The sequence below is a fragment of the Astatotilapia calliptera genome, chromosome 15 (genome assembly GCF_900246225.1).
Source record: "Astatotilapia calliptera chromosome 15, fAstCal1.2, whole genome shotgun sequence".
Lineage (NCBI taxonomy): Eukaryota > Metazoa > Chordata > Actinopteri > Cichliformes > Cichlidae > Astatotilapia > Astatotilapia calliptera.
The window spans coordinates 13,982,494-14,009,406 of record NC_039316.1 but is presented as its reverse complement, the minus strand read 5'-3'; the positions used below and the strand labels follow the sequence as shown (position 1 = coordinate 14,009,406).

At 39.0% G+C, this 26,913-nt stretch overlaps 1 protein-coding gene across 5 annotated transcripts in view; it reads right to left on the bottom strand.

Moving 5' to 3' along the window:
* dlgap2b (discs, large (Drosophila) homolog-associated protein 2b) overlaps positions 1-26,913 on the bottom strand; it is a 128,551-nt gene that overhangs the window by 44,282 nt on the left and 57,356 nt on the right. For all 5 annotated transcript variants that reach the window (XM_026193824.1, XM_026193821.1, XM_026193822.1 and 2 more), the window contains one exon: positions 3,280-4,421. In XM_026193824.1, the coding sequence (XP_026049609.1) occupies positions 3,280-4,421 (1,142 nt within the window). The remainder of the gene's footprint in view (positions 1-3,279; positions 4,422-26,913) is intronic.

The following is a 26,913-nucleotide window of genomic DNA, read 5'->3' as shown; positions in this document are numbered from 1 at the left end:
TCTGAATCTTTTAAACCATATGCTACGATTTGAAGCCAAAACACAATGAATTTCTTTTGCGCAGCATGTCTCACTGCCTCAGCACTAAACTCCACAACAGCACGTAGGAAAACGAGAGATGATTGTTCGGTTACCTAATATTGTGATATAAGATAACATTTTGTGCATTATCATCTAAAAAAATGAAGGCAGTAGGTACGTTGCAAACCTGCGTAACCTCATAAGTTAACATGGGAAAAAAAAGACCCATCAGCAAAAAGTGTAACACAGGCTAATACATTTTCCATTCCCACATGCATAGAATAAAATGCCTGGAAACTAAATTAATCAGCCTTAAAGACAGCAATAAAGTAAAAGATTCATTTTCCTCCTAATGCACAACCATTGATCGTCTGGGGCTGCTGTTAACAAGGCAGTCATCACTCATGGAAGCAGTGCGCTACCTCATTAGCATTACCTTATTTCTGTGTTCATTTGATGCCATACCTGAAAGAACTTGTTCAGCTGTGCCTCTGAGGCAGCTAGACAGATGAGCTGCTTTACACCATCATTAGTTACTACTACACTGTGGGCACTTTGTACAAAAATAACCCTGGGATAAAACATCTTCTCAATGCAGAAAGTAATTCCATAACGCCATGTACCAGATGTGAAACTGCATCTAGTGAAAAACAACACTGACCTGTTGGATGTGGTAGAACAATTTCTAGCTCGTAAATGTGCGGGTCCTGTAATTTTGTGCCTGAGTAAGCCAGTTATTTTTTGGCTTTTGAAATGGTGAGAGTGGACGCAGTCTATTTGAAGGTTTTTAAATGCAAAGGTAGCAGGATAACTATGATTTTAAAAAATATGGTGGGAAGGAGCCCTTCTTGTACTGAGACCATTTCTGATGAGGCTATGGTTAGTAGTAGATTGAAGGACCGGGTCCATCGCTCAGGTCCTGTGTCAGGTCTTTGCTGAATTTCTTCTTATTTCTTAAGGACATGCCCTTCAGATACTGTTCTGTTGCCTTCTACTTCTTGTTTCGTTACACTTTTCCAGTTTCATTAGGTTTTTAAGGGCAGATTAAACATCATCGGGAATCGGGTGTCCATTTTATGTCTCAGCGATTCATAGGTCAGTGTTAAGTGGTCAGTTACAAGGACAGGACTGAAAATGAGTGAAAAAACCACCAACGTCCAAAGAAAACTTTTCAAAGACCTTAAGAAAACCTGGAGAACTATTGCTCGAGACTGCTTTTAAAAATTACAAGAAGTGTAAAGAAACTAGAGGTGAATCAAGACTTTTGCACAGCACTGTATGCATTTTTCTTAATGGCTTAAAATGATATGTAGATTCAACCTCTAATATTCTTTGACATATGCTTCACCCTACCCTTGTTGGCTTAGATGGTCAGACTGAAGACGTGACACTTGCTAAAACAAGATTATGTCAGCTTCCCTAAGGCAGGCCTGTCCTCCTCCTCACAAGTGAACATTGACCTAAAGGACCCAGACATCAAAGAGATAAAATCAGATGGGCACCAAGAGCGTTCACCACAACGCCTTTACAGATCTCCGCTCATTGATTCCACTGAATAAGGCTCTCATTATGGACATGCTCAGTGCTGAATGTGCCCATGTGGCAGCTGCAGGGTCTCTGCCTGCTGACATATAAGCTTGTTAAATGCCAGTGAGAGAGCCCCTCTATTGACAGAGACTACCCATTACACACAAATAACTGCAGTTTGCGTATCTGTGTGTAACTGTGCATTTCACACAGCATCAAAATGAATGAAGGGGATGCATATGGTACTCGGTAGAACTATTTATGGGTTTATATGAGTGGCGCTTCAAATTTGATGTCATGAGTAAAAAAACATGGGTAATTGTTGATTATAGTGCAAGCACATATTTCAGTTTGCAACTTTCTCATAATGGCTGTCATTGAAAGTGGCTTAAAGGAGTTGTCTATTTTCAAGATTGAGTGATATACAAGCACAACTGTAATATGGAAGCATAGCTTTAATAATGGCCAATCACTTCAGCTGTTCTCTTTCACATTACAGTCAAGCATTTCATAACATGATTGATCAAAGTCCAGGCCAGCTTTTCCCAAGATGTGCATACAACAAGCATCGTAATGCTAATGACGACCCATTGGAAATCTGTTTGGCATTTCAGAAACAACTGTTACCCATGTCACTGTTTTTATCATTATTTCCAATTCTTAAGTCACCTTCATTAAAAGCTACTTAAAGCAGGACTTTGAGCTTAATATTCTAATGCTGTAGCCTGTGAGTCACTGTGGATGAGAGCATTAGCTAAGTGCTTAGTATTAAAAATTAAAAGAAACTCAAAGATCGCTGAAACACTGAATACTTGACTTTTGACCGTTTTAGAAGAAGTCACTATCTGTAGCTTAACTGCTTTACTTTAGTCTCGTGACTCGTGACAGTGTTACAGGCAAGCATGGGGCATAAAATCTGTGAATAAAGTAATGTCTCTTTCCAATCTGGTGAACCAGCTCCTACAGCAACTCAAGCCACACTATATGCTGTTTTTGCAGACACCACAGCCTTTGTGTTTCCTACACTGGAGTTCAGCTCAGTGGTTCTTCTCAGTGCTTTCCACCATGACATTGATTCAGTCAGGCGAGCTCTATATCTTAATAGACAATAGCTCCCTGAGGTGAGCACACAAAAGGGAATCCTGGTTAAATATATTGACTTCTCACACTTGTGGACACTGTAATTGCCCTCTGGAGGATGACAGAAAGAAAGGCAGACTCCAAATACCCTGCTGTCTAGATTCCTAATCGATCAATGCATTTTATCGAGAAGGGCAGTGTCGGAGATGAGTGGATATTGATCTTAGTTATTGTTTGTTGTATTATCTGATAGTTGGCGTTTCAAATATCTCCACATTTAATGGCCTTTCAGTCTATATTCAGACATTTTTTGTGGGCCTTTTCCAAAGAGTTGAGTATTAAACATTTAGAAGAACACAAAACTTGGAAGGAAACATCCTGTTATTGCTTCAAACTAAATTAAACAACTTCTGTGATTTCATTAATTCTGAAAGCAAAGGATGACTTATACGTGGACATAAACTAGCAGCTGATCAATGCCAGTCAGAATTGTTTGCATGGTATGGAATGAAATCAGTGTTTGTGTACCAGCCATAGCATATACACCGATGCACACAAAAACATGTATTTCAGTAGCTCAGTACAATACGCCACTAATCAAATTTGTCTGTACTTTAAGGACATATATTTCCAAAAAAAGGTACTACTAACCTGCAGGTAATGACATGTCCGCGATGACTTGAGGTCCGTGTACATCATGGGTTTCTCTAAATTAAGCGATGACTTCCTGTAGGCCTCTTTGGCCTGGCTGACTGTTAGAGTCGACCAGGAGCTCCTCTTCATGAACTTGCCCTCGGGTCCCATGGCCATACTCTCACACGCTGAGCACTTGACGTCATTGTTACTCTTTGAGGTCTTGAGTGACAGGTCTCCAAAGTGGTGGCTGTGCATGGAATCTGGGTGGTAGTGGCCGACATGTTCCCCATGGTGCCGTGACATGACACTGGGTGTGCGATAGGTGCTGTCACTATCCAGGTTGTCATCTGAGCTCCACCAGCCACCAGAGCGGTGCTTACGTTCTTTGCTCTTGCTCCTCTTGCTACCGTGTTTTGTGGAGTGGTGGCCATGATGGTGATAACCCCCTCCTACAATGTCACCTTTTGTGCCATTCATCTTGGACGATCCCTCCAGGGAGTGGGACTTGGTGAAGAGCTTTTGGACTGAATGAACAAGGTGTCGAATGCGGCCGGGACTCTCACTGCGTTGCTCGGTGGTGGTGGAGGTGCGCTGGTATTGTAGAGTGTGGAAGCCGTCACGGTGCAGTGGCAGTTGTTTCTCAAACTGGTCCAGGAGATTAGCAGGAAGGCGGTTGCTCTTGGTGCCAGCATGGTGGGAAGAGGCAGCTGCTGCAGCTGCTGCAGCCGCAACAGCTGGGGATGTGGCGGAGGCTGTGATGGCAGCGCAGTCGTCCCGTGTGGCTGAGTCATAATACTGAGAGCTGTAGTGCATTCTGGGGAAGGTGCTACTGGAGATGTGGTCAGATGCAGCAGCTGGGGGCATCATGACAGGGGACATCATCATGCAGTCGGAGTGGATGGAGCTGCGTGGTGAGTAGCGGTGGTGGAAGTCCATAGGGCAGCTCTCTGTGGGGCTGAGCAGGTAGGATGGGTGGCGGGAGTCAGCGCCATGGTGAGTGTGGATGTCATGGACGTGGGGATCATAGTCCAAGCCGTGGGGTAGAGGAATCTGATGTTGGGAGCGGCTGCCCGATAAGCCCTTCATGTTCCTGGATGGAGGGAGGCGTCTGCCTTCATTGAACTTTCGAGACAGAGACCAAGATGAAGTCTTCTGGTCTGTTTCAGAGAAGGAGAAAAAGAAGAGAAAGATTCTGTCAGATTGAGAGAGCATAGTGACACCTGACAGACGAATACTCTCACGGGGTGCTTCACAACCATCCTGCAATTCTAATTTACATCTAGACCAGTCCGTACCAAAACACTTCTAATTAAGTAAATACTCCTACAAAGGCCAGACCATGTTACACAATAGGTTTTTACACTTTTACACTGATTGACACTTTCAGTAATGTGACGCTAACCTAAGTTAACCTCAGTAATGACTGCTTTTAATATAGTAGAAAAGCTAATGAAATATTTTTGTTCTACATGAAAAGTTGCACTTGTGTGTCAAATTTCATCTCATCTGAAAAGAACAGATGACAAAATACCCTGGAGGTTTTGAAGCTTAAAAATAGGAAATGTACTTGTGATGTATAATTCATCATAAATGACTGATTATCTCCTGCATATATGTTGAAATACACTCCTTTTTGCAACTGATTTTATTCTTCATCGTAAAGGTAGATGTCAGTAAAGGAGTTTCGCTTTTTAGAATATATAAAGAGAACAAGCATTTATTTCAGAGACATTGTTATCAGTTGGACCTGAAGACTCAATAATACACAGTTTATGGATAGATAACCATAAATTACAGTAGAGATTTTCTGCACTAACCAGATGTTTCCTTCTATATAACTATACTCTACAGAATCAAGGCTCCAGTTGTTTTCTCAAAATGTTTTTTACAAAAATTGTGAAGAAATCTAAAGCAAATGTAATCCCTTACTAGATATTATTGTCAAGTTGTCAAGTTAAAAACCTAGCTTGCTTCATTTAATCCAATATAATACTTGTCTGTAAAAGAAGACTATGTTCCTAAACTCATCCCATATCCTTCCTGCAACTGCTTGGGCTGATTCAAACTCCTCTAAAATCTGTGATAAAAGCATTATTTCTCAAGCCCCGTGGTGGAGAACATTATTAGCTGTACACCTAATTATTTTGGAAGAGACGCGCACATCTTTGGGCGGTGATCACAAAGAGGGGCAAATTTTTCTTTACTTCAGAGAGATTTTTAAATGAGAAAATTTGGTAGCTTCTGTGTGTGAGGTTAAAAAGTTCAGCATAACTTCCAAAATCCCTTTGCTCTGTCAGTCCCAAGAACATGCTTCATGATGAAAGCTGTTCCAGCTCCCACGAGTTTTCCTCTATTGCGTTTATGTTGTACAATGCTGAAACAATATGTGCATATTCACCAATAGTTTATAACATTCAATGTTTGCTATGTTCAACACATAAAAATTAGGGGAAGGATTAAAGGTAAGATAAAAGTAGTCTATTCATTTCACTCACAACGATATTATTATGGCATGATAAAGGTTTGGTGGCAATGGTGCACTGGTTAGCACTTAATTGGTGATTCTTGGTCGAAAACATGAATGATTCTCTGTCTCTCTCTGTTAGCTGCATGCTAGGCAGATGACCTGCCAAAGGTGAACCCCACCTCTTACCCAGCATCAGCTCAGATAGGCTCCAGCCTGCCGGCACAAATGACACTGAATTGGATAAGCGATTAGAAAAATGGATGAGTGAAAAATTAGGGTTAACGCACCCAATGGGGTTGTGATGGTTTATTATTATTAGTTGTCTTATGCTGGATCTCATATTGCCATGAAGTGGTATCACAATTTTGCAACTTACTGGACGAATTATTGCAAACAATGTGCAACACTACCTTAGAAATATGAGCACTGTAAGCGTGTACAGGTGCTTCACAAAATACAGGGCTGCAAGCAGTGATGCAAGGCGAAGACCTATGCCATGGTAACTTGATTTAATTATGTTAAAAGCAGGGTTGTTGTCACAAAAAATAAATTAATCAAAGAAAGTGTTAGTGATTATTGCACTTCTATCATTGGTCAAATAATAATATGAACCTCAGGAATAGTTCAGAAGTCCACATACAGTGTCCAAGATCCTAATTCCTGTCTCGTGGTTTTGTCCCCAGTCTCTATGACAGATTTAGAAAATATAAAATACCTCCAAGAACTTGGTCTTGCTTGGTCTTAAGTCAATATATAAGGTTGGAGGTGGGTCACATGGTCCATACATAAACACAGAAAAAGTTAGAACTAAACTGGGTCTACACAGCATCACTGCTTTAACCGCAAAATGATCAAAATCATCCCAGCTGGACTGATACTGGTAGTACAACAGTCAAAAAAATGTAAAAGAAGTATAATAAAGGCTCAGGGGTGAGACCAGGTTATCCATTCATCAAAGGTTTTTGATGCTCAGCAGTTTAACAGTATCCTTTGATAAGACACTGAACCACCGGTTACTCTGGATGACAGGTAGGTGAATGAGAACATATTATAAAGTGCTTTGTAAAACGTAGCTCAGGTTAATAAAAGTACAGACCTTTTACAGACAGATTGGATTTTTAGAATTTGCATTGCATGAAAAAGCAATGCAACAACTACTTTTGAATTTTGATTGTAATGATGCCAAATTCCATATTCATCAAAGAGTTTGCAGATTTTTGGTCTGGCTTTTTTAAACAGACTTTCCTCAAGCCTGAAATCCACAGCTTTAATTCTGGCTGATTGAACCTAACTTTAAGAGGTTTCTGAAGTTTTAACCCTCAAATTTTCTCTGCAGCTATACTTTCAGACTTTGTTTGTAAATCTGTACGTAATATAGTTTTACAGACTCTTTCAGTGATAAAGCTTTGAGGACACAATGTTTGTATGTTGCACTGTAGTTAATATAATATGATTAGCGGTGATGGGAATAACGGCGTTACAAGTAACAGCCAGTAGCGGTTTTAGATACGGGCGGTTGCCCGGGGCGGCATCTTGGTGGGGGGCGGCATCACGGGCATCGACAAAAAAAAAAAAAATGCTTGTACTCATGCTGCCCCGACGTCAGCCAGCGCATATTGGGAATGGCATAGACACCGATCGGTTTTCTATCGCCAATTTGCTGGGAGTAAGGGCGCCCTTCGTTTACGAGGTGCACCTGCTGCTTGCGGCGCAGAGTGGAGAGGGCAGGGCGGCGGGGGATTTTCTGACCGGCTGGAGCAGCATCTAATAAACAACCCGCAAAGTAAAACAAAATAAAAATAAACCAACAAACACGAAAACACCAGACATTATGATACAGACTTATAATCTGCACTAATGTTTTTTTCGAAATTCTATACACGAAAAGTGAGCGCGAGAGCCCTCGGTGCGCCTGCTTGCTGCTGAAGTCAAAGTAAACTTTATTGTCATCTCTGCTACATACAGTCCAGTATATAGAGCAGGGGTCCCCAATCCGAGTCCACAAGGGCCGGTGTCCCTGCAGGTTTTAGATGTGTCCTTGATCCATCACAGCTGATTTAAATGGATAAATTACCTTCTCAACATGTCTTCAGTTCTCCAGAGGCCTGGTAATGAACTAATCATGTGATTCAGGTGTGTTGACCCAGGGTGAGATCTAAAACCTGCAGGGACACCGGCCCTCGTGGACTGGGATTGGGGACCCCTGATATAGAGAGACGAGACGACAAGGCTCCAGTTACAGCAGTGCAAGCAAACAAAAAATATATGTAAGAAGAGTCAGAAAATAAATATACACTTTAGGACCAGGGGTAAAGGGATCAATAACAATTTACAGTTTGATGATTTAAAGTCTCACACACAAGCCGTCAAAAGGGGACGGGGGGCTTGCTGCTTCCAAATAGAGCACATTTCATTTATAATCTTGTAAATCCAAGTCCATTATGTATTCATGATTTGAATCCTGGGTTGTGTGAAATCTCAGAAATGCACCCTAGACAAAGTGAATCTGTGAACTAAAGTGTAGGTGTGTTAGATCATGTTGTGGTGATCCTTGGGTTGAGATGGGTGTTCATACTGGAGTGCAAAATTAAAACCAATGGAAGATGGACAAGAAAAGTTCAAAGCCATCAGGTCCTCAGTTTAGAAAAAGAGAAAAGAAGAGGAAGAGAAACGAGCAAAAGATGCAGGTAAGCAGATGTGTCATTGATAATGGCAGGTCATCCTGAAACAATCAGAATCAGAATACTTTATTAATCCCCAAGGAAATTATGTGAGTTACAGAAGAAATGGTAAAAATAGCAACAGTAACAGACTAAACTCCAAACAATACATTATGTTACAGATTTTAATATTAATTAGTCATTGTCAGTTGTTGATGCGTACTGTTCTCATTGTATGACGAATTATGATGGCTGTTTGGTAGCCGTTTGCATACTATGCATACTCTCTCTCTCTTCGTGTGTGTGTGTGTGTGTGTGTACAACAATTTTATGTTAATGTACAATCCTTAATACGTTTTGTGTGTGTGTGTGTGTGGTGGTGGTGGTGGTGGGGCGCCAGAGGGAGTGTTCGCCCAGGGCGCCAAACTGGCTAGGACCGCCACTGGTGTTACTAACTGCGTTACTTTTTCCAGTAACGAGTAATCTAACTAATCACTATTCCTATCGTTACAACACTGTTACAGTTACTAACAAGAAAATACGGTCCGTTACTATTTTTCAACAAACAGAAGCACGGAAGTAGCTGACTACTAAGTAAGCTGGGCGCTACAGCTTTAAGCAGCTGCGCGCGCTCCTGCGGACGGTAATCACGATTACTTTTTGGCAAAACACCTGGAGCTAAGGGGGCAAAACAATCGCATGAGTGCTGCTGTTTGACTGAGGAAGAATAAAGTAGTCGTGGTAAGCCGATCACATGACCACGTAAAGACAAAGCAACAAGGTGATGATTTACCAGTTTTTAAATTGTGTTGATAGGCCACGTAAAACCAGAGTCATGATAAACAATATATACGCGTGTTTTTTCATGAATTGTTTCGCCATGTTTACTGTCTAACGACAGCGCAGTAAGCACTCTCTGCGTATGAGCAAAAAATAAAAATAAAAAAACAACAGGGGAAGTTTTAGGAGTGACGGCGAGCGAGAGAGAGAGAGAAAGACAGCAGAAAAAGAGAGAGAACGAGTTTTGAGATGTGAGAGATTTGTGACGTTTAGCGTGTTTGGAGTGTGTAGTTAATGTGTTGTCTTGTGTAGTTAGTGTGTAGTGTTGTGGATAGTTTTGTGCAGAGGTGGGACCAAGTCATTGTTTTGCAAGTCTCAAGTAAGTCTCAAGTCTTTATCCTCAAGTCTCAAGTCAAGTCTCAAGTAATGTCAGGCAAGTCAGAGTCGAGTCTCAAGTCACTGGTGTAAAAGTCCGAGTAAAGTCACAAGTCTGAAATTTTGAATTTCAAGTCCTTTCGAGTCTTTAAAAAAAAAACAAACGAAAAAAGCATGTTGCAGTTATGCTAAATGTAAATGTTAGACCATGTAATTTTTAAATCTGTGTTTTTCTCAACACATGACAAAATAGTGAACTTAGAAAATACACACAAATTGTGAAATTGTACCTCTTTAAAATGCAGCTCAATTAAACCTAGCTCCAAGAATAATTTTCACCGACAGTTCTGAGATAAGCTGCATGTTATTCTTGGATGCGGTTTTAGGACCGGCTTTAAAATTGCATGACAAAAATATCATACATATTAAAAAAAACTGCATCACCAACGTAGCCTGGCCAACATTTGCTAGTTAGATGAAGTCAGCTATCTCATCGTAGCATATTTATGTGCATATTTATAATCATACGGTTCTTGGAGTGAGTGCACACACTCATGAAGTTTAGTAACTTCAGGTCACTGCAACAAGCCCAGGTACAGTTTACCGACGGATGGGTGCAGGACCTTGAAATGCACCGTGTAGAAAATAAAGACCATCGTACGAACAAAGGTAAGTTTACCAGTCTCACAAATCGTCTTCATAAATACACATTCGTTAACCGTTTATTAATATAACCTTTGAGCTCAACGGTAATTAATTAGTAGTGAAAATAATTTCTGGTTCATTACAGAAATGTAGCAGTGACAATAATACTGTATGCTGTAATCGTACTGGGCAATTAGTGATACAAAAAAACTGTTTTATCCTGTGAATAAAAGTATATGTTTTTGTCAATGTACCATAATAACAGAAGCGAAACGCAATATTGTGTCAGGACAATTCACTATTTATGCACAATAAATAAAGGAGCATAGCGCGACAATTTCTGTTCAGCACCAGACTTGCTTGTAACCTATATCACCAATTATGTTATGAAAATGACGTGTTAACTACAACAGCAGACTGACCTTTGTGTAAATGTTTGGAGCAGATTAACCTGTGAGCTGGAGTGTTCTGGGACGTTATATTTGGTCTTTGAATGGCTGCAATCCAGGCCATCCGTCGCCTCTTTGTTACTTCGGAAACATGGCTCGAACAATTTCTCTTCAACGACGTAATCCGATAACAACCGATCTCTTTACCCGTCGGCTTCCCGTGGCTGTCATGCGACCGGCTATTGCAGTCAATAATACAACAGCTTCTTGACATTTTTGTGTTTCTTTTTATCGCTGTATAAGTGATTTCAATTGAAAGCCTGCGCGCGCTAGTACCTCTTGCCACGAGTTCCCAGAATCCTTTGCGGTTTTACCCCTGAATGACGTCACATTTTCAATCTCTATATAATATGCATGTTAAATTTTATATTTGGGGTGAAATATCAAGTCTTTTCAAGTAAACCGGTTCAAGTCCAATTCAAGTCCCAGGTCATTGGTGTAAAAGTCCAAGTCAAGTCACAAGTCTTAGAACATTATTTCAAGTCAAGTCTAAAGTCATAAAATTAATGACTCGAGTCTGACTCGAGTCCAAGTCATGTGACTCGAGTCCACACCTCTGGTTTTGTGTTGTGTGTCCGAACAATGAGGCAACTGCTGTCTCCAGGTAGAAAAAGGAGTGATACACCTGCTGCTGTCAGACCTGCAGGTATCAGGCTGTGATGTTTTCCTTTATAGTGAACAGAAATTCTTTTTTGGAGTGGCACAAATAATTTGTGTGGCATCTTATTGAATGCAGAACAGCTGATTGTTCTGTAAATAGTTTGAAATGTTTATTTAAAAAATCAAGGTAAAAGGTAAATGGATGCAAATAACTTTGCTGTTTGCAAAACTTGTGCATAGGATTTTAAAATTGACAATTTATATTTGTATTTAAAGTTATGAAATATGATTCATTAAATATGTTTGTGGTTGTTACAGTAAAAAATATAACTTTTTCTACTCTGATTTTGTTTTTTTGTCTGATTTTAGATCAATTGTGTTAATACAGTATGTCAAAATGAAAACATAACTGTAAATTCAGACACATGAGGTTGTGCTGAAAAGGATGATACCAAACAAGACAAAGTAAATAGTTTTTAAAGGTGAACTGTGGAGGGAAAATCAAAAGTAGTTAAAAATGGCCAATTATACCCTGGACCTCAGAGGGTTAAACGTTTTTTTAACCCTCTGAGGTTTTCAAGTAATTAATGACTTTTAGAATATTGTAACTCAGTTACTAACTCAGTTACTTTTTTGAAGAAGTAACTAGTAACTATAATTAATTACTTTTTCAAAGTAACTTGCCCAACACTGATGATTAGCATCTGAGAGTAAAAAAGATCAGTTCAGAATATGATAGTGTTATAAAGCTCATAAACCGGTAATTACTATGGAGTGATTTGCAAAATATCCAATGTCTATCTTCAACCTTCATTTGCAAATGTGTGCACTGCTGATATTTGTGAGATTGACGAGAAAATTGCTTCCTTGAAGTGATTAGCAACTTGTTTATATGCAAACATAATGCAAAAGAGGTCATGTAAAACCATAAATTATAATTTATTATTTTCTGCCCTGTTAATTATAGAACTTTTATCATCAAAGGCATTACCAATATTCACATAAATCTTGATCTTCACAATTTTTATGGCGCTGTAGTCCATCAACTTGCAGGAAGACATCTTAAATGTACAAAACCTTCCACGAATTGTGTCAGAATGGGCACCATTATTAATAGTCTCCATCCTCAGCTTATCTTCCTGCATAACAATTACAGCCTACATCTTACCAGTGCGATTTGAAAACTGTAAGGTAAACAGGGAGGCGATGTCTTGAGTGCATGCAAGTCCCCTGTAATTAATTACTTACACTTCTCTGCAGCAGAAAACCCCAGTCTGGAACAGTGCACATCGCCTTACATAACGTTTGGGATCTCTGATCGCACACACCATTTCAAAGGAGCCAGAAATAAAATGCACAGTTGTCATGGCAACCACTGCTCTAAATCCCAGGAACTGTAATAGGATTTTCAAGGTTGTATGGGGTGTATCCCAGTCTCACAAGGAGGGGGGAAAAGACCTACTATGTAATGCGATACAGACTCTTGATGCGTGACTCTACGACTTGATTTGCCATGTGGGCTACTATGTTCAGTGTTCTGTTACAAGTTGGGGTGGTTTGGTTTTGTTTAGCAATAAAAACTAAACTATGAATTTAATCACACATTTAAAGACAAAAAATGAACTGCACATTATCCGGTTGTTCAGTCTGACGTCACTAGCCGTGTCTGGGTCTAAACTCCGCTGCAGGTCCATATATCAAACGATCACTATGGCATTACTGAGAGTTGAAAAACTGTCTAAAGTCTTTCATCTTTAATAAAATGATCAGCGTTCTGCTCTACCAGGTGTAACAATTGAGTTTAACATCCAGGCATCCATGAAAACGGAATTTATGACATTTAACGGAGTTAGAAGTTAGCAGGGAGTTAGCTCGCTAGCTTCTATCTAAATACAATATAGCATGCCCTGACTGCGGGATTTTGGAAACAAATTAAAACGTACAGCTTTCTTATCACTTCCAGCATAAATGAAGACAGAAAACTAAACAGCAGTGACGTTTGTAGGGTTACTGAAGTTGGGCTAGCTGTTATATAATGATATGCTACGTGACCGCTAGCGACATAGCTATGTTAGCATAATATAAACAAGCTAACTTTTTTTCCCACTCGATAAAAGTTAACGTGAGTTTTCTCGGTGGTCAGAAACAAATGTAATTGCATGGCAGGATGCTGTAAAAGGACCAAACTTCAGCCAGGAGAACAACTGAGATAATCCATCCACAATACAAGGTTAGTCATTCATATACTGCTGCATGGGCTGGGCTGTAGTTACATCCTAAGGTTTTAAAAACTGAGCTTAAATAAATGATTAGCGGTAATAAAAGCCGAGGGAGGTCAACAGGGATCACTGACTGTTTTAGGAGCTTTTTGAGATCAAATAGAAGAAAATACATAACATTAAACATGTTAACAACACAAAAGCCATATTAAACGCAGACTACTTTAGACCCGGAAGTAGGATTCGTCGCGTCATCACTGAACAACCGGATAGTAAGGCTTTGAGAATTTAAATGCCTTTCGCCCAGGGATACCCAGGACTACATGACTTGGGATTTGTTGCGCTGCATGTTTGTACCAATAACTCCATTTTAATTTTGCAGAGCAATAAATGGATAAAATTACACTTTAAAATAATTCAATTTATGTTCTTTCCTTGCTCTAAATATTGGTCTAACTACAGTGAAAAACACTAAAACATTCCCATTCATCAGAGGGTGTAATCAGCCATGTTATGAAATGTAATTGGAGGTGAGCTTCCCTCCCTCCAAGACATCTACAGGAAGCGGTGCCTGAGGAAAGTGGGGAGGATCATCAAGGACTCCAGTCACCCCAGCCATAAACTGTTCAGACTGCTTCCATCAGGAAGGAGGTTCTGCAGCATCCGGTCCCGTACCAGCAGACTGAGAGACAGCTTCTTCCATCAGGCCATCAGACTGCTGAACACGTCATAGACACCTCAGCTTCACTACTGGAACTTTAACATTATGCACTCCACACTGTATATAAATGCCACTTGTTTTGCACATATTCAACTCTGTATATTTTATATATTTTATTATTATTATTATTATTATTATTATTTATTTTTTAAAATTTTTTTTAACTATTTAATTTGTAAAAATGTGCATACACACACACACCACACACACACACACACACGTAGGAAAATATTTAGTATACACATCCAGAAATGCATACACTATTATATATTGTACATATATTTATTAGTTTCAGGTTGGCCATTCTTGTATTTTGCTCGTTTGTGTTGTTGTGTTTGCACATCTCTGTTGCTTGTGGGGCTCGCACACAAGAATTTCACTCGCATGTGCTGTGCCAGTGTGCCTGCACATGTGATGTGACAATAAAAGTGATTTGATTTGATTTGATTTGATTTATTTTTATATTTTATTTTCATGCTGTGTTTCAGCACAGGTTATACACTGCTTGGTGAGTTGACTACAGAAAACAGCAGATGTAGCGCTGTACAACTTTAATGTAATAATTACTCTGTAGTGGTTAAAGCGCTCTCTTCTCCTGTTTCTCTCTTTCTCATTTTCACCATCAAAACTCTCTGTTGTCCCCCTTAAGTTCCCTCTCACTATCTCCTGAATTCAGTACATTGAAGTTGACGATATCGATTGGTTGCTGAGTTGACAAAGTGCTTAAAAAATATGCTTTTTGCATACTTTGCGTTCATCAACAACAGTGACTTGATGTGGACCCAGTATGTATTTCATTATTCTTGTTATGTACAGTTGTAAATGGTGACGTTAAGCATGGCCAAAGTTTCATATAATGAGGTAAGTGTATATGCAGGTGATCCAAATCAAGAGCCAACGTTTCAGGCTTTAGATTGTGCTGCTTTTTTTTCTGTTCTTCAATAGTGACAGTATTGTACAAAGGATGTGGAATATCGAGTTGCTATGCAGAGGGGAAAGAAGACGACCTAGGAGATTCATGGATGTAGTGAAGAAGGATATGCAGAGAGTTGGTTTGACAGAAAAGAATTTCATGACATGGGGTCTGATGGAGGCATTCGATGTGTTGGGTTCCCCTGAAGGGAATAGCCAGAAGAGGATTTGTACATTACATACGCAAGAATTTGAGTAATGCATGGAGAGAATGGTGGCTCAGAAAAGGGGTGCTTACTTTCATTATTTTTCCTTTGGAGGTTGTTTTAGCCATGGTGAGGACTTGTAAGGTAAGAATAAATATTCTGTTAATTATTTATTGACAGCAGTTAGATAAAAACAAACAAACAAATAATAACAAAAAAAAAAAAAACACTGCAAAAGCACACAAAACACAACTGAAATAGGAAAAACGAAAACAGAAATAGGAAAATAAAAGATTTCCAAAAGCACAAGTGTTTCTGGGGAGACAATAACCCGACGGACCAGTTGCAGGAACCAAAATATTCTAGGTAACTGTGTTTTAATCTCATGATTCATATAATACTAATGGAGGATTTTTAGGCTATAGTTAGGCTAACACACTTACCTCTCATCTTTTCTTTCCTCACAAAACCGATAGATCCTCCACTTCTTTTAAGTGTCTCCCAGCGCAATTCTTATCAGATTTTGGTTCCTGCAACTGGTCAGCAGTGATTAATAAAGTATTAGTGACATTATATATAGCCCATGAATCATACTCTACAGTTTGACTCCTTGTTGCTCTTTGTTTCTCCCTGTGGCATTAGCTAGCTGTGCATTGGTGTGGAGGAGGAAGGCCTCATTTATTCCAAGTTATGCAACCATCTTGGGAAAAATGCTGGCCAGGCGCTGACTGCAGCATAGCAGCAGAGCTTTAACCAGCAACACAATGCTTTCCCAGAGAGCAGAGAAAACACAGAGGCATTCCCCTCTCCGTTATTCTCTTACACACTGGCCCCAATATCTTCCCCCTCAATGTGTGGCATCTTTTTCAAAAAAACAAAAACAAAAGATAATACAGGCTGCATCAGGTGCTGACAGAAGCACAGAGGAAATTGCCTGTTGATCATGCAGCACAATAGCTGTTGCATAAGCTGTGAAACAGGGAAGCTCTCATCAATGTTTCATAGACTTGTAAGCTCTTAAAGAGCCAAGAGGGAGTATTTGCATTTTTTGGAACCTACTGTACTATTGAGGATGAAAAAATAATCAATGACTACCTGAAGTATTCGTACTTTGTATGTCAGCTATGCAAAACTGACACCCTGCTTTTATTTGGATCTATGATTTTTGATGACATTAAAACAGTTTCAGTGACATTTATACCGTGACTATAAATACTATGACTTTAAATCAGCTGGTTTTCTCCACATTGCTCCTTTACCTCCTGTCCTGACTTATTCTGCCTGCAAAACTTTAATAGGGGTTCTGCAGATCTAAAGATAGAATCTGTGTAGAAATGTCAGAATGTGTTGAGACAGAGAATAACAAACAAGGGGAAAAAATACAGAATACAGAACATATAGGGTAAAAAAGTCCAGATAAGCACCAAGAGTTTAGCTTTTGGCCAAGCTTCAGGACTCAATTAGTGCCTGAAATTGGTGCTATTGTGAAATCTGCATTGCGTGGTCATCAAATGAGCACTTGAAACACCCCATCGTTCACCTGAGGCAAAAGAGCTGGAAGCTAAAGGTGCTCCAATGCTGCATCAGCTCATTGTATGGTGAGTGGGAGGTATTGTCCGAGATAAACCTGAGGAAGTGATCCTCCTCCTTGCTGCTGCCTGTAGGCTATCTAGAGTCAGCCCTATGACACAGCTACTTTTTTTCTCTTTACCAGTTTTTTGAGCCTGCCGGCATCCCCAGCCTTGATGTCACCTCCCCCGCACAAAGAAAACTGCACTGGGCACTACAGTATGTATTAGTAAAACTTGCAGAGCAGTCTGATGCAAACATTGGATGACACAAGCCTCCTTGGGCAGATTTGTGTTTGTGTTGTCTGACTACACCAAGTTGCTATGCGATATGTGAACTCCTTAACTTAACTGTACTACCTTCACAGATTGGTGGCACATGTCACTGGCCTCCCAGTCTGCCTGGGAGTCTTCAATAGGTTACCCACTTTCAGTATGAAGATTAGAGTTTTGTAGAGCTGAAAGTCACTTGGAGTGAATTTAACACAAAACTTTAGTTGGTGCACACTTTTCTTCTACATTTTTAGAACGGCTGCTTGCACATTTTAGGCTCATTCACAAATAGCCCCCAAAGGACATGTTTTTCAAAAATATTCAGGATGTTGCCAGTCTGTTCTCAGGCAAAACAAGCAACCTGCCAAGTCTTGATAAACGCAGGATAACACTGTGAAAACATTGTTTGTTTGGAATGACAGTATATGCCCTTTCTTTAATTGGTGCCTGCCTTTACTTTGTGGACTAGTAAGCATTTTTATTGTGGCCATACCACATCAGTGTTATACTGGACATAAGAAAAATAACCCTGGATCTTTCTATATATCCAGTAAAGATAGCTTAAAGTACATTTATATCATTACGCTGACATTGTAATTAACCACTTACTCACTAATGAAAGAGAAAACTCGAATAGCTTCTCGATAGTCCCTTTTTAAAAAAAAACTGACTTATGAATTGACTCTACTTGAAATGAATTAGTTGATCACTGGATAGACTAATCTGGGGGGAAAGATTCGTTTCTAAACAGCTGATTACAGAGCAATCAAACAACGTCAAGAGAGTTTATAAAATCTAAATCCTGGGGTGACTGTACAGGGAAATGTAGATTAGGTTTACAGTTTGCACTGTGGGGGCAAACAGATGTGTTGTATCTTCTGAATGTGTACTTCACATGTCATGATATTCATGTTGCCATGCAGTGATTCTTTGTCCGTAATTTGGATGATTGTGACTCATATAAACAGGAGATCATCACTAAAGCATGCAGCATCTATAAAGTGTAGTACAAGCAAATTCCAATAAATTTGGGCCTCGTTTACAGTTTTTTACTTGTATTTATTTTATTCTTTTGTGTCTTTGGTAAGGCAGGTTAATGATTCATGCATGGAAGAGTTTCACAGAGGGGTTTAATTAGAAGCTATTAAATGCTTTTGTTGTGAAATTAAAGTGATCATTCCAGCCCGTTACTACGTGGTTGCCGGGCAAGATGATGGCATAATAATATGTCATGCATAATTCAGATTTTTGTAGATATATTGGATGTTATGTTGTTGAAATAAAAGTGACACAATGAGGTGTAAAAGGCGTATTAGGTGCATTAATATTAAAAGCCGCTCAGGTAGTTAATAGGCGACATGATGACGTCATAATATCTGACAAAGACAGGAACCTTGCCTAAAATGTGTCTGCGTGTCAGCTATGGTTGCTCAAGCCCTAAAACCCTTGGAGGAGTTTGTGGATAAAAAAGCAAACACACAAACAGGCAGATTTCAGTAAGATTACACAGCTCAGTCCAGCCAAGTAATACAATAGGAAACATAAAATACTGGTGTTTAAATCTAGTTAAAAAAAAGGTTAAGCTAAAGCTTATAGTCGACTTATTATGTTCAATCAATTCAATTCAGTTTCATTTATATGGCACCAATAGGCAACAGTAGTCACATCGAGGTGTATTTACAGCTCTCGAGTTTTGTCTTCTACTACATGAGCTTGTACTCTGTTGTTAACACAATCTTTCTTTATCTAGCACTATCTGGTACTGGCCCTTAGTTATACGGCACCAAATCACAACAACAGTCTTTTCAAGGGACTTGATATTGTAATGTAAAGACCCTACATTAAGTCATACACTATATTACCAAAAGTATTCACTCACCCATCCGGATCATTGAATTAAGGTGTTCCAATAACTTCTAAAGCCACATGTATATAAAATCAAGCATGTAGGCATGTTTCTACAAACATTTGTTAATGTATGGCACCATTATAGGAGGCCACCTTCCCACAAGGCAATGTAGCATAGATATGATTCAAACCATTGCAGCACAGTTCTTATAATACCTACTATGTGTTCCAATCATTGTATAAAAATATAGATCACCTGAACTGTTTTACAACTACTCTTTAAAAATAAGTGGAAAATTGGTCTTTAAGGCTTTTTAAATGCTTTTAAATAGTGGTTTGATTACAGCCATCTTGAAAACATATGTATTTCAAAATACACAAGTTGATATATATATAAACTTGTAAAGAATTCAGACTAAGAGCTCTAGATTAATTGATAGCTTAATTAATTGCCTTATTAGGCAAGTGACAAGATATTTGGTGGCCAAAGCACCAAAAGTGCTGTATGAATGTGTGTTGGTTAGGTCTTCACCAAGTTACCATGGTAATGTACCAGGAAGCTAATTGTCTTTGTGATGCAAAAAACCCAGGGTTAACCTTAAAATTACCTGAACAAGCCCAAATTCTGCTCCGTGCTATTCTTCTTCTTATTATTATTATCATTATTATTATTAGTAGCAGCAGTAGTATTAGTATGATTATTATAAGATGGCTATGCACTTTTTTCTAGCATATTAAAGATGTCAAATTTATTACTGTAACATAAAGTCCTGGAAAAGTACTTCTAGACGATAGTTGACATTTGGTCAGATACAGATTTTGTAAATCATGTGAAAGGACAAATACTTTGAGCTTAGATATTATACATCCGTCATATAAACTTACTAACTTCCAAGCTCATCTGCTGACACAAACCAAACCTTAAAAATAATGATTTTTTTGTGTGAGGAGATTTTTTGTCAAGTTTTCATATCCTGGCAATATTTTAATTTTCATCATGAAGAAGAAAGTTGTAAGAGTAAATTAAATTCTACACCAGGAAGTTGTAGCTAAATGAAAAATTACTACCAAACTAAATCCTGCATTCTTACCGATACGGCAAATAAAAGTATTGTGCTTTTACTAATACATGTGAGGATAACAGTGAACATTATTTAAGTGTAAAGAGTGTTAAAGATTGCAAGTGAGATAAGATCGTATTCAGCTTGATGTAGCTTTGCAGCAGAGTCTGCATTTCACCTTTTGATATCCGCCCACTCCCTCCCACTGCTGCTGTTCTCTCCTCAGCTGGCAGACACTGGCTGATGTTGTAGTGATGCCACACACCCTGGACGCAGCCTCTGTCTCTTCCCTACACTCTTAAACGGAAGAAAACGCCAAATAGGGATATAAAGTCCATAACTGCTCACTGTGCAGCAGCTTGTAAAGCCTCCCACACTACTTTGATTTGCCACAAAAGATATGGTCTTATTTGGAACTGAAACATACTGTTCTTTCAGTGTTCATCTGTGCTTCTGAATACTTTCTTATACATACAGACATGCAGTATACTGGGAATGTAATAAGTTATCCACATGAATGAAGAAATTATATAAATTATTCATTTAAAGAACTCATTATATTAGGTCAGATTCACTGGTACAGTCTCTTTTTCAGTCTGAGGTATGCTATAAATATAACAACATTAAATAAATAACAGATTAAGATAGCCATGTGAGATAGCATAAGTGACTGAATGCCTTTCACATAAAGTACTAACCCATCGTTTAAGCAATATAAAACTGCACCAGCCACTTTCTGTATGCCTTGCCAGTATTTGACTGGACTCCTGGCTGAGTACTCATAAAGCGAATCGCTTGTACCGCCACATCCCAAAGGAGCTCTACTGGATTGAGATCTGGTAAACAGTCCTTTGATTTCAAGAAACCAGCTTGAGATGATCAACTTTGAGACATGGAGTGATATCCTGCTAGAAGCAACCACCAGAAGATTGGTACACTATGGCCATAAAGGGGTTGACATGGTTGGCAATAATACTCATACAGGCTGTGTGTGAAAACAATGCTCAATCGGTTCTAAGGTGCCAAAAGTGTGTTTAGCGTGTGCTGTAACATGTATTATAATGTGAGACTTTTATATTGTAAAAAGGTACTCTGGTATATTCTCAGTAACTGTTTCTGACATACTCAGACCAGTCTGCCTCGCACCAACAACCACCTTTGTCTTTCTTTCTCATTCTGTTACTTGTTTTTGACCTGCAGCAGACCATCTGGACCACATGTACATGCCTAAATGTAATGAACTGCAGGTATGTGATTGGCTGATTAGTTATTTGCTGGAACAAGCTGTTGAATATGTGTACCTAATGAAGTGGCCAGTTATAGCTGATAAAGAAAACAAAACATGGCGTAGGAGGCTTAGGTTTGGCATTACGCCTGTTCTCATTCAGGTCTTATACCAAATGTTGACACATCTCCATGGAAACTACAGTATGTAACTAATACAGAAGTTTCCCCGTGTAAAAGAATATGAGTTTTGAATATTGAGACATTTGATAGACTTTAGCAAAAGTTTCTCCTTAATCAGTTAGTCAGAAATAGATTCAAATGGAATATTGCTTTATTCTCATTTGACTAAAAAAATGTATAACAAAGATCTTAAATACTGACTCAGGTCATTGTTTCCTAGATTAAAGAAAGGGGAAATGTAATTGTTGGCCAGTCTGAGGACACTGGAGGATTCAGTGATCCCCTGAAATGAGAAAGCTGAAGACCAAGAAAAAAACTGTACTTGCTGTCACGGTTCTGGGTCCGTTGGACCCAGTATTTTGAGTTTATTATATTTCGGTTTAATTCTGCTTCATGGATTGTTTTCTTATTCTCGTAGTGATGATGATTATTTCTTGTTTCTATTTATCCGTGCTTAAGGATTTGTTCTCAGTTATATCTCACGTTTAGTTTAGTTCAGGTTCCATGTGTCATTCTCTGTCTGTCTCTCAGTGTAAAGTCTGCATGCTTGTTTAGTAATTCATGTGTCCTGTTTTATTGTGAAAGTCTTTGTCTTATGTTAGTGTGTGCAGCTTGGTTCCCCCCGTCTCGTTAACCCTGATCTCTCCCAGCTGTGTCTCCCTCCTGTTGCCCATTCGCTGATTACCACCCTGTGTATATTAGCCCTGTGTTTTCCTGTGCTCAGTGCCGCGTCATACCCTCAGATTATGCCTGTGTGTTTCTGTTCTCCATATTCTGTGTTCACTTCAGGTTTTGTTTTCATACTAGCAATAAAGCTGAGGTTTTGAGTTTCACGTTTGTGTCTGAGTCCTGCGTTTGGATCCTCCTCTCCGCACACAGAGCCCTGACACTTGCTGTGGTGACTGTACCCAGTGATTCACCCGGGAGGTCCAAATGACTTAACTCAAGAGTATCAGTGCTATCTAACTTTATTTTTCATTGAGGACCTATAACCCTGAAGGCTGGCACAGCTCTTTTTACATTCTCATGTGCAGGGTCTCACAGTGACATCTAGGAATGGGTAAAGATAGAATATAATACTAAACAGTACCAATTACAGTACATGTCTTTACTTTTATCAGTATTCTTCTTTAATGAGGCTAAAAGTTTTAACTCACTGCTCCATGGTTCACTGTGTCCTTTATCCATGAAGTCAACATGCAATAAGGTTATAAAAACTAAGACAACCTTCCTTTGGTCAGAAAGCACCTAGACATTCTCCCCGGTTCACTAAAGTAGATAGTAGCAGTACCTTAAATTTTATGATTTATATTTGTCACCGTCTAAATGCCTAAATTACCCACGTCACATGAAATTGCTCCAGCTTTTGTGACATTTTCAAAAATATACCATCTGTTTCAGCTCCAATAAACACCTAAGATGAGGATATCAGGCTCAGTTTGACAGCAACAACTCAACACAGAACACAGCAAGACAGGACAAATGGAACTCCATTTCCAGAAATTGAATTCTGGAAATGGAGTTCCCTCTGAAAACTGCAGTGATCATATCTGCAGGGACGGTAATATTAAAGCACAAGATATATCTTCATCCTTAATGTTTAATTCACAATGCCTGCTTAGACCAAACCGCACTTTGTCTGGTATCATTACAGTGACAGAACAGCAGTGCTTTTACAGCATTTTTCATGCATATTCCTTGAATAAAGAGTATCCGTGTGAGTGATGTGCAGTGCAGTGTGTAAAAGGCATCCGTTTGCTGCAGCTCACTCTGGCCTGAAGCATGTACATCTACACAGGAGCATATTATCCCTCAGTGTCACTCACTGGTCTTTGTGGCCACATGTGTGCACCAAAGTGAGAGCACTCTGTAAGCCTTTCACATTTACTCCACAGCAGCATTGCTTACAATGATTGACACAGCTGGCACAGCTGAGGTAGTCATCCAGTCTTCCCACACATAAAGCGAAAAGAGACATAGCGATATTAATCGTCAGCGATCGTGGCTCAAGAGTTGACAGTTCGTCTTGTAATCGGAAGGTTGCTGGTTCGAGCCCCAGCTCGGACAGTCTCAGTCATTGTGTCCTTGGGAAAGACACTTCACCTACCGCCTACTGGTGCTGGCCATAGGGGCCGATGGCGCAATATGGCACAGGGTACAAGGCAGCTGTGGCTACAACTGTAGCTTGGCTTCACCAGTGTGTGAATGTGTGAGTGAATGAATAGTGGAATTGTAAAGCGCTTTGAGGGTCTTGAAAAGCGCTATATAAATGCAATCCATTATGATTATGTCTAACATTAATAAGAAATAATATGATCTGTAAATATTATTCCAATTCCTAACAATTCATCGCATTATTAAATCACTCCATGATGTTTTATGTGCTTTATGAAGGACCAACTAATTGATTGTCATCCATAAAACTACTTTGCTAAGGATTTTGACAATATTCTTTGTTTCCAGTAGCTATATTAAAAAAATGTCCATAAGTACATTGAACACAAGACAGTTTTAAATGCCAGCTTCATAAAGCACCTCCTTACAACAATCTCCTATTTGTTAGTGCTGTGACACTAATACAGAATTTCATGCAACAGGATGTGTTGCTCTAACTTGACAGCAAATCTTTTCATGTATTAAAATTTACTATTGGGCTGTGGGGATCAAACTGTTGTTATTGCCATAAGAAAGAACTTAATAAGCCTTTAAGTTCCTTACTTTTGCCATGGGCATTAAAATGAAGGAAAATGCAGTTAAATAAAAGACTCATTCTTTCCCTATTTTCACTACACATTTTTACTCAACACACACTCTTCTAGGGCTACAACTAATTATCATTAAAGATTCATCAGCTGAGTGTTTTCATGATCATTTTAATTGGCATTTTATTTCAGGTATTGTTGTGTCTGTCCTAAAACAAGGCACAGTAACAAAATTCCACATTTTTCCTTAAAGAATTTACATAAATGCTACACAGAATTTTAAATGGGGTGTTATTTTCCACCCTATTTTACTTGATTACTTAATGAAATGTTATCCATCTGTAGGAGCTGTTGAATCCAACAACTAAAAAAAGGAAGTTGATATAATAAATAATCCTGTGTTTGTAAATGCATTCAACAGTGTTGCTCATCAGGTTTTTAATGTTGCCGTCCTGCATTGACCTGAGTCGCTGTGCCATCGAAAGCACACATTTTAATGGTCTATTTGTTACAAGCTCTGTTTTTCAAGGCCTCTAGGTTGCATTAAAGCCAAGCACACTGAGGACAAAGACGAGTGATGCAAATTGAAAAATGTTTTTTCCGTCTTTCCCCGCTGCCAACTTGTTCTGTCACGGTTCTGAAAAGGGTTTCCACGTATGGGAATTCAAAGGTCCACCACTCTCTTAATTAGGCTGGTTTGTCATGTACTGCTCCATCTGTCTTGATTCTACTGCAGCAGAGAGAGAGAGGAAGAGAAAGGATGAAGTGTGGAGTGGGGGACAACTCCTCCCCGATACCTGTACAGCCTGCACCAGATTGTCAAGCAGCCAGTGTGAAAAGTTGAGCTTTCATGATGGCTAACCAGATCCAAGGCACATAAAATATGGAGGACAGACCCTCCTCCTCATGTCTGGGCTGAAGACAGATTAAATAATGCTGCAGCAATACCACGAAAAATTAAGCTACTGTATAATGAAAGGAGCAAGTGCTGCAAACTAAACAGCTGGACTGCCCCTCTAGCAGTGCTTCTTAAATTTGACAATGGAAGAAGTGGCTGTTGAAACCCAAAAGCATTTCCTAAGAGGGCAGATTGTTCACATAATGATAGCAGTGTAGATTAGCAACAAAAAACACTTTTGTGGCTCAAAGCTTTTAGTGCTTCATCGCTACAAACATACAACCATAAACAAAACAGCATATTGTGTGCACTCTTCTTTTAATGGCGGTTAAATTATTCAAAGTGTAATAAGTATTCTCATTAGTGTTAAATTAATTAGAATAAAGATTTACAATCAGGTCGTGAAGGTCGCAGCAGGGTGTTGTTGAGATGTCCAGGCCAGGTCGCACCATTTATCTACCGCTCTAGAGATGCTAGGATAAAAGCTCGTTGCTGTGGAAACCACCTATCTCTTGACACAGGGATGAAGGGCTCTTTGTGTAGTCAAACAGAGTGATTTAAAAGGGAAGAATTTAGATGAAATTTAAAAATACTGAAGGGTTAACATTTTGACAAATGATGAATTAACTTTAAGAGTAATCTCAAATTGTTTATTTCCTTTTAATTTAATAGATTTTCAGGGAACATGGCCACCAATTAGTAGAAAAACCTGTCGAGGGGCAAGGGTACTTTTTATCTTTTAGCACTGACTAATCAAAGAGGGAACTTGTTTTTTGGGGAGACAGAAAAAATGTAATTGTTCTGGGGGTTTTTTCTTACAAATAGGAATGTTTGGATCCATTGAAAACAATTTTAGACAGAGACAAGAGAAAATAAATTAATATTTATATCATAAAATATATTAAAAACATCAACTAATAATAATAATAATAATAATACATTTTATCTGAAAGCGCCTTTCAGAACACTCAAGGAAACTGTACACAGCAAAATAATAAAAAAAACATAATATATCAATAAAATGTTTTTTCTCCCCTATAGAGTGAAAATGATCTCACAAGTGTTGCAAATGTGTATGATATGACCCATAAGGTTAAACGAAGATTTACCAATGTGTGCAATTATTTGTGTGTAATCTTTTAGTACTAACAAATGCATGCTCCAAACCACATACTTATACAAAGCAATATGAGAACAAAGCCATTCTATAAACGCATCCAAACCTGAATAATCACTGATCATTTTCACAGTAAAAAAAACTTGATGTGTGAACAAATGTCCTGATGTGGTCTTTGTGGTGATTTAGCGCTAAACAATTAAAACGGAATTGAATTGAAATAAAGATATTTTTTGCTCAACTATACAAGCTGTGCATGGTTTGGCTGATATGCACAGAAAAAGTCATGTGTGCGTGTGTGGTTTTGAAACTTTTTCCGCGTAGTTTCACAAATGTAAGCTGCTTTCAAGTGCGAGTGGAAAACTCTGACATCTGGGCAGCCTGCATATTCCTGAGGAGGACTGAGGAATGTATCGAGCATGTCCATCTGGGAGGAGACCCCAGGACTGATCTAGGACATGTTGGAGAGATTATGCTGGCTGCTCAGTGACCCTTAAACGGAGCTAGGAGAGGTGGAGTCTGAGAATCTCTGTTTAGACCCAGCCCGGTAAGACAGACTCCAATAAGCAGCAGAAAATGGATGAAAAAAATGAATTTGACAACCTAGATGCTCAGTGGTTAAGATGCCTGCACAGCGAGCCTGAGAAACATTTGTGTTTAATATTTTCTATTTTTAAAACCAGACGCACAAAAACTTTCATTTGATATACATTCAAGAGAAAAAGTCTTAACATAGAACTA